General features: G+C 55.1%; 1 protein-coding gene and 1 long non-coding RNA gene across 3 annotated transcripts in view; both read left to right on the top strand.

The window, feature by feature from the left end:
• Nucleotides 1–8,433, top strand: part of LOC106723635 — a 23,719-nt gene extending 15,286 nt beyond the window's left edge. The window contains exon 3 of the long non-coding RNA XR_001359346.1: nt 8,291–8,433. This is a non-coding gene — a long non-coding RNA (uncharacterized LOC106723635). The remainder of the gene's footprint in view (nt 1–8,290) is intronic.
• LOC106723634 (leukocyte-associated immunoglobulin-like receptor 2) overlaps nt 1–8,433 on the top strand; it is a 14,019-nt gene extending 5,586 nt beyond the window's left edge. Inside the window, exon 5 of one of the 2 annotated variants that reach the window (XM_014528064.1) lies at nt 8,252–8,433. Coding sequence is in view for 1 of the 2 variants with exons in the window: in XM_014528065.1 (XP_014383551.1) it covers nt 7,748–7,884 (137 nt within the window). In the remaining variant the exon portion in view is untranslated. Of the gene's footprint in view, nt 1–7,747; nt 8,197–8,251 lie in introns of those variants that run through there. The other variant, XM_014528065.1, reaches the window with a different exon arrangement.
• Nucleotides 8,434–8,701: the final 268 nt, after the last annotated feature.

Genomic DNA, 8,701 nt, shown 5'->3' with positions numbered 1-8,701 from the left:
CTGCCTGGGGCTGCAGCCTCCACAGCCATCCCTGGGCTGGGACCTGAGGAGTCTCAGGCCTTTCCCTCCAGGTCCTGACTCTCCTCTATCTCATCCTTCAGGGGCACTTCTCTGGGAGGTCACAAGGATGCACCTCAGTGTTGTGAGGGGGGAGGCTATGGGACCACCTTCCTTAGTCACAGTGTCTGTGTTCTGTGCCCTAAATGGACCCATAAATGCGTATCTTCATCCAGACGGGATTAAGCCACCAGCTCAAACCCCTGTGGTTCTGAGAAAACTCAACCATCTTGGAAGCCCCGCCCACCAACGTGTGGACAACATGACTGATTCTTCAGTGCATTTGCTCCTGTGGACTTGGGGGTGTCCACCCAGTTGATCCTGACCCTGTGACCCTCCCTGCCCCAGGGGACTGTGGGTGGCTCAGTGGCTGGGTGAGGTGAGCTCAGAGTCCAGGCCCTGTGACCCTGTGGCCGGGTCAGGGGGCTCCCACCCTGTGTGTCCATGGGCCAGGACCAGCTGTGCTGTGCTAATGTATGGAGGGTGGTGGGACATTCAGAGGTGTGGCCAGCTCCTCAGACAAGTGGAAGTAGAGAGGGTGCCCCCCCCCACCGTATACTCATCTCCTTGTGCCCATTCTGGGTCATGTGGGGGATGTCCTCTGTGCTGGGAGGTGCACAGAAAGAGGCCAGGTGTTGGCGCTGTGGGTGGTGAAGGGCCAAGTGAGTGGTGCAGAGGAGTGGAACTTGGGCTCAGTGATGCCCCCCTTCAAATGAGCCTTGGGAGACCTCCCCTCTCTCAACCGGGTGTCCCCCACACCTCAGTTTAAGATGTCTCCTCCTCGGCTCACCTGGGCAGTTGGATCCTGCCTCATAGGTCATGATCTGGTGGGGTGTGTTCACCTGCCAGTGACTCCTGCCCTCTGCTTCCAGGCCCCGCCTTCCTGGATTACAAGGTGGAGAACAGCATCCGCTTGGGCCTGGCGGGCGAGGTCTTGCTGATCCTGGTGGCGATTCTGGTGGAAGCTGGGCTCAGCCAGCCCAGGTCCCCACAGGGACTCCTGGAATAAAGACAAGAGAGCCTCGAGAGATAGGGGGCCCCAGGGCCACAGAAGGGACCTCCCTGAGGGCCCAGAGGCTCATGCTGGAGCCCAAGAGATTCAAAGCTGCCCCTGTTTTTGTTCATGGACAAGAGAATCCACATGGTTATGATGCTTTGTGTAGGGAGCGGCTCTATGGTTATGCCTCAGACTGACCAATGGCAGGGCCACAAGTTAGTCCCAGCCAGGAGGGAAGAGCTCTCCTAGCATAATTAAGCCTGACCTTGTAGCCCTCCTTGATTCTTTCCTGAGTAATTAATGGGCTGTGGAAGGTGCAGCAAGTGTTGCCAAAACAAGAACGTTTGTATACATGCTAATCTACCCTTGTTTTAATCAGACTATAAAATAAAGCATCAGCTTGCAGGCTGGGTCTTTTGTGTCTTCATCCAGGCATGGGAGATCCACAGAGCCCCAGCTGTATTATCTTGTCTGTCTTTTCTTCAATCCTTCACTCCCGTCCTCAGTTTCATTCTTGGCCATACTGGTGTGGCACATGTGGCGCCCAACGTGGGGCCTGAGTATGGGGGAACTACAATTGCAAGGTGAAAGGACACTCCAGTGAAGCACGTGCAGAAAGCAAAAATTAAGGGAAGGAGCAAAGTTTAGTAGCAGCTTGGTATAAAACATGGGAAGTTAAGACCTTCCAAATCTTAGGAGTATAAAGAAAAATCAGACCCTCCAGAAGGATATCTGACAGCACCCACCTCACATTGACAACATCTTCCCATCAATGACATCAGCAACTTTGAGAGGAGCCAGAGTATCATCACTGTCAGCAGAAGCCTGAATGCTGAGACCATCACCCCGAGGCTCGCCAACCTGCATTAGCTGTGGGGCCTTCTCATCAAGGAAATGGAGAAGCAGCACCGGCAGCTGGAAGAAGTACAGGGGACTGAGAGAAGCTCCTTGTCCCTTTGGTCAAAAGTCTGGGCATTGCCCCAACTATAGCGATGCGGGAGAAGAAAATGAATGAAGGCTATGAAAGGGACCAAGGTGCTGACTAGCTTTGGTGAGCTGCCAGTTTTCTGTAAAGTCTTGCATGGCCAAATCTGAGGACTGTGAGTAGATAACCTTCATTTTGCAGCTGAAATTTTTATTTTGTAGCTGAAAATGTTAATATGTCTGTAGTTTGGTTTCTCTCTTATTGCTATGTTGCATTAGCATTGTTTTGTTATTGTTTTAATACCCAGAGTTATGTTCAAGTTTACTTTTTTTTGTAGTAGCTTAAAAACAAAAAAGGGTGAGATGTAGGGAGCAGCTCTAGGGTCAAGCCTTGGGCTGACCAGTGGCAGGGCTAAAAACAAGTCCCAGCCTGGAGGGCAGAGCTCTCCTAGCATAATTAAGCCTGACCTTGTAGCTCTCTCATAATTTCTTCCTAAATACCTAATGGGCTGTGGGAGTTGCAGCAAGTATTGCCAAAACAAGAACATTTGTATACATGTTAATCTACCCTTGTTTTATTCAGACTATAAAATAAAGCATCAGCTTGCAAGCTGTGCCTTTACATCCTCATCCAGGCAAGGGAGATCCACCGAGCCCCAGCTGTACACTCTTGTCTGTCTTTTCTTCAATACCACCCCTGCTGAGGTTCATCCTTGGCCCGTGGTTGGCAAACTTCAGCTTGCGAGCCACATGCGGCTCTTTGGGCCCTTGAGTGTAGCTCTTCCACAAAATACCACGTGCAGGCATGTGTACAGTGTGATTGAAACTTTGTGGCCCATGCGCAGAAGTCGGTTTTCAATCTGGGCCCGTCTATTTTGAAGAAGAACTGTTGATATTTGGCTCTGTTGACTAATGAGTTTGCCGACCACTGCCCTTGGCCATGCTTGCATGGCACAGCAGGGCCCAGAGGGGCTCAGAGACATGGGCATAGATCCTGAGCTGGGTGCCGCCTGCCTTGGACAGCATGAAGGGGCAGGCTGAGTCCTTTAGTGTCCCCCTCAGCTCTGTGTTCTCCCAGGAATAACATGGAGGTGTCAGAAGAGTTTTATAGTTTCCTGTTTGCAGGTGAGAAACTGAAGCATTTACATAAAGAAATATGTGTTTGAAGACAGTTGCCTGTGATGACCGGTTGACAAGCCATTAAGTTTCCCTGCCTATATTATCTATCCACTTTTCTATGTATCTCACTACCTATATCATTGTATCTATATATCTATCTATGTAACTATGTATCTATCTAATTATCTATGTATCTATCTGTATAACTATGCATCCATATATCTATGTAACTAAGTATCAATTCAACTCTATGTGTCTATGCATCTATACATCTATGTATGTTAGTATCTCTCTATGTATCTATGTCTCTAAGTGTCTATGTGACTATCTCGATATCCATCTATGCATCTACATATCTACCTATGTCAATATTTGTTTGTGTATCTGTGTTACTGTATTTCTATGTATCAATATCTATGTCATCCATCAATCCTTCTGTCGACTGTGTCTTTCTCTGATGAATTAATTCTGTCTGGCTCTCATCTGGGCACCGCCTCAGCCTGGTTAGGAAATATCTCAATAGCAATGACTCCCGGAAACCACGGCCTCTCCAAATAGGAGAATGTGGGACTGGGAGAAGCCACACTGCCTTCCTGAGAGACCACGGAAATGAGCCCATGATCTGGCCACTGCACACTTCCTGACCGGCCAGGCCCTGCCTCCCTCACCCGGGACAAGGGCAGAGAAGCCGCTGTGAGGCTGCCGCTCATGTACTCCCATCCCACCACCCTCCTGGGCCTGGGTGAGTCAGAACGCAGGGGGGAGGGCCATAGAGCAGAGGGGCAGGACTGTGGGGGGCACACAGGCACCACCTTCGCCCAGTGCCTTGGCAGCCCACTCAGCCTGCTGACCCTGCTTCTTTGTGCCACCTGGGCCCCAGCTCTGGTGGAGGGACCTGGCTGGTCTAGACACTGGGAAGGGAACAGGTCAGACACAGACACGGCCTGGGGGGTACTCTGGTGGGGAGGCCTCCTGGGAACCTGTCTGGGACCTGTTATAGGGGAGGGAGCTATCCCATGGGAGCCATGCTGACCAGGGGTGTTGAAGGTGGTGGGAGATGCAGTCCTTGACCCTGTTTAAGGTCACCGGGTAAGCCAGAGGGCACTTGTCTCACTGGGGCTTCCCTTGCAGTGCTCTGCCTGGGCCGGACGATCCACATGCAGGAGGGTGAGTTTGCCTTTTTTAACTTAGTTTTTCACACAAGTTTCATGTTCAGGGAAAATATTGATTTTTCCTTAGAGTCCTCTCCCGGTGTATCTTTACCTGGAATGAGCCCTGAGCCTCTCTCTTTGTCTGGATCTGTCTGCTCTGACACCTTCTGGCTAAGTTACCTTCAGAAATCCATCCTGTCTTTCACTTTCACAAACACCATTTCCCCATGTACCACAGCCTCTTCCCAGACTGAGGGCTCCAGTGCTGGGCTTGGCTCATTCCCATCTGACCCTCTGGTCTGAGCTCAGGGCTTCCCACCTCTGCCTCTGATGAGAGGTCAGGTCTGCCCTGCTCACCCTGAGCCTCCTACACTCAGCCCTGGGTGAGTATCACAGCGTGTGGATCTGGTTTGCACACTCCCTCCTCAGCCCTGTGCTCCCTCTACCCTTCCCCCAAGAAGTCAGGGATCCTTGGGTGTTTCTCCTATTTGTGGAGCCAGTGGCACAAGGCGGCGTCTGTAAAGGGACAGATGGGAGCTGAGCTGTGGCTGAAGGAATGAGGGGATGACTAACCAAGGGAATGAGTGCTGGGGCTTGGCCAGCTCTGGCTCTATGGGGATTGAGTAACTTGGATCCCTTCTTCCTGTTTCAGGGCTAGAGCCCTCTCTTTCCCTGCCCAGCCCAGTTTAGACACTTGGGGTTTCAGGAGCCTCAATCACAAGGAAGTGGAAATGGGCTGAGAGGGTGGCAGGAAATGCAGAGGGAACGTGAGTGAGTGCTGCTCAGAGGACGTGCCCTGGAGTGGGGGTCTTCACCACTGGGGTCCTGGGAGCAGGTCTGGGCTGGTGTCCATTCCCACATCCTCTAGACTTCCCATGGGGCCCTGCAACCCCCATTGGTCCACACAGTCTCCCCCAGCTGCTTTCAGACCAGGCCAGGTATTTCTACCCTCTACACATGAGCATCCCTGTCCCCCGAGTGACCTGCTCAACCTCACCCTCTGTCTCCCTCCCAGCCCTGTCTGCCCCCCTGGAGAGTGACTGTGGGGAGGGAGACATGACCGGGGCCTCAGTCTGCTCTGACATCTCCCATGTCCCCCTGAGAAAAGCCCACGATGTCACCAGAACTTGTGTCACCTGGAGAAGTCATTGGAGTGATGAGGATTCCGTTTCCTGGAGGGGGTAGAGGAGTGGAGTTTGGGGAAGGGATGGTGCGAATGGTGTAGATTTGGGCTGTGGTGAGGGTTTCTCAGCTCTGTGAGTTTATACTAAACCATTGACATATACACTTAGAACACGGGAGGTGTGAGGTTGGAGATTTCCTCATGATGGAGACTGAGATCCTGCTCTGCTTCCTCCCAGGGGTCTGGCCCAAACCCTCCCTCAGGGCCGAGCCAGGCCCTGTGGTCCCCCGGGGACGGCCTGTGACCTTGGTGTGCCGGGGCCCAGCTGGGGCTGAGCTCTTCCGCCTGGAGGAGGAAGGAGGATCTGTACGCCCTGATCAGAAAAGTGTGTCTCAAGATGGTTCGCAGGGGACAGAGGCCAGATTCCTCTTCGTCTCGGAGAGTAAAGACACTGCTGGGAGCTACCTCTGCCTCTATCGTAAAGGTTACTACTGGTCTGAGCGCAGTGAGGCCCTACAGCTGAAGGTGACAAAGGAGGACGTCTCTACTCCGCCCTCAGGTTGGTCCCGGCGCCCTGCACCCTGTCACAGCTGTGTCTCTGTCCTCGGGCTCCCTGTCCTCCTGCTCAGCCCCAGCCCTGGGCTCTCCTCCCTCTGCACACATGGCCCTCGGATCAGGGCCCTGGAGTAGGTCCCATCTGGTCACCAGGATGGCCTGGACCCTGAGCCCCGCATCAGAGGGGACACAGAGCTGTCCCTGATGGGTTGGGTGGGGCCTGAGCTTCCAGCCACCAGGTGGGGACAGACCCCTTCATGGGGCCTTGAGTCCTTCCCCTCAGGATGGTGGTGCCCTGCCCTTTCCCCTGGCCAGGCTCTGTGGGGCCCAGGCAATGTGTCCCCTGGGGTCCGCCCTCCTTGGTCAAGTCCCGTGGTTCATGGGGTCCCTGACCAGTGCTGTGCGATGGTTTGGGCATTTTTTGGATGAGGCTGGCCCGGGCTTGGTGTGGTCAGAGCCTGAGATGAACTGGAATTAGGTCCAGCAAGGACATGGAGAGGAATGGAGGGAGGGAGGGAAGAAGGAGGGAGGGAGTGGGGAGGAAGGAAGGGAGGGAGAGAGGGATCGAGGAGGGAGGGAGGGAAAATCCTTCCTTGAAAACTGAGTGACTTCGCTCTCCTCTCTCTACATCCTGCTGTGACTCAGACATCCATGGGTGGGAGCAGATGCCCTGTGGTGGCCCCCATCCTCCAGGCCTGAGGTGTCCACTAGTTCATCCTGACCCTGTGACCCTCCCCGACCTGGGGGACTTTGGGTGGCACAGTGGCCGGGTGAGGTGAGCTCAGAGTCCCGGCCCTGTGATGCTGTGGCCGAGTCAGGGGGCTCCCACCCTGTGTGTCCATGGGCCAGGACCAGCTGATCTGTGCTAATATAGGGAGGATGGCGGGACATTCTGAGGGGTGGCCAGCCCCTCAGACAAGTGGAATCAGAGAGGGTGTCACCCCAGTGTCCTTGTCTCCCTGAGCCCTTTCTGGGGGGTTTCGGGGGCGTCGTCTATACTGGGAGGTGCAGAGAAAGAGGCCAGGTGAGGGCGCTGTGGCCGGTGAAGGACCAGGTGAGTAGGGCAGGCAAAGTGGAAGTTGGGCTCAGTGCTTGCCCTGCCCCTTTCAGGGGAGCCCCTGGAGACCTCAACTCTCACCCTGAACGTGGACTGGGGAGGGGGACCAAAGCCTGGGCGTCCCCTCCTCAGACTCTGCTGGGCAGTGGGTAGTGGGGTGGCCGTGGGAAGGGGCTCTGCCTCTCTCACGGTGGGGCACACATGGAGGGCAGTGACATTTACATCCTCAACAGCAAGAGACCAGTTCACCGCTGTCGGGAGGTGGGCGGTGAGGGGGGGGGGTGAGAGCCAGGAGGGAGATGCGCTAGGTCCCCGCTGGAGTTTGATGAAATGCAGGTTTCCATTTGGCAGCTGGGCCCACCCTGGGGTCCTCTAGGTGACTGGCTGTGGCACCTGGGGACGTGCACCTAGGGCTCCTGAGGTGTTGAAGGTGGAGGTATTCCTGGAGCGGGGTCTGGGTGCTCCCCATGGAGGGAAGTTCCCTGCGGGAATCAGGAGGAAGGGCGTCCAGAGAAGGGGAGCAGCTGCCTGAGACGTCTGTCACCCTTTCCTGTCTCCTAGCAACACGATCTGCCATCACCCTCCCACAAATTGAAGTGACACCTTCACCCACAGAAACAGCCTCCCAGACAGCTCAGCCATCGGGGAGTGTGCACAGGGTGTAGAGGAAGGGGCAGGTCCCCCCCATTGAGAAGGCGCTCCAGCCTCCTAGGGCCTGGCCTGAACCTGTCCACCTGTCAGTGACCACTGCCCTCTGCTTCCAGGCCCCGCCTCCTGGGATTACAGGGTGGAGAACAGCATCCGCTTGGGCCTGGCGGGCGTGGTCTTGCTGATCCTGGTGGTGATTCTGGTGGAAGCTGGGCTCAGCCAGCGCAGGTCCCCACAGGGACCACAGGAGTAAACACAAGGGAGCCCCCCAGCGAGAGGGGACCCCAGGGCCCCAGAAGGGACCTCCCCGAGGGCCCAAGGCTCACCCTGGAGCCCAGGAGACCCAGAGCCACCCCCGCTGTTGTTCAAGGACAAGAGAACCCAGGCCCACGTGGGTGAGGATGGTTGGCCTCAACCTTCATCTTCCCAGGACCATTGAGAGGACTCAGCTTGATTGACAGGCAGACAGACAAGGCAGTGCCCCACGGACAACAAAGGCAGGTGGAACGGAGGCAGGGCAGACACGGCCACGTGAGCCAGCCTAACCACGGAAGCCAACCGCGCAGAAATATAATGTTTTAGACGTGAAACTAGGAAGGGGCTGTAACACTAAGGTTCAGGTCTGCTTCTGGTCAAGAACAATTGAGAGAATCAATCAGGTGTCCACAGGGGGAGATAGAGAGCAGGTTTGTAGCAAATATGTACCCCTAGACCACAGGCTTCCGTGGCCACCATGACTGAGTCCACTCCCCATGCAGGGAGTCTGAATCTGCTTGCAATAAAGTTTCCCCACTTTTGCTTCAGTCTTCTGGTCTGAGATTTTATTCATAGGGTTCCTGCGACTTGATCCTGTGAAATAAATTTGGGCTCGCTATTCTGGGTATCACCATGATCCCCAGCCCAGCCCCCCAGGGCCTCTAAGACACGGGAGGGAATCAAACTGCCCTCCATCAGGTGGGTGGGCTCCTCACATGGGCTGAAGAGAACAGGACTGAACCCGGATTCTGCTGGGAAAACTTGCTGGGGCTTGAGCTGCAGCAGCAGCTCCCCTGGTCTCCAGCCGCCAGCCC

Source organism: Myotis brandtii, unplaced genomic scaffold, assembly GCF_000412655.1.
Source record: "Myotis brandtii unplaced genomic scaffold, ASM41265v1 scaffold6127, whole genome shotgun sequence".
NCBI lineage: Eukaryota > Metazoa > Chordata > Mammalia > Chiroptera > Vespertilionidae > Myotis > Myotis brandtii.
The sequence above is the reverse complement of the archived record's forward strand: the minus strand, read 5'-3'. Positions and strand labels throughout refer to the sequence as shown.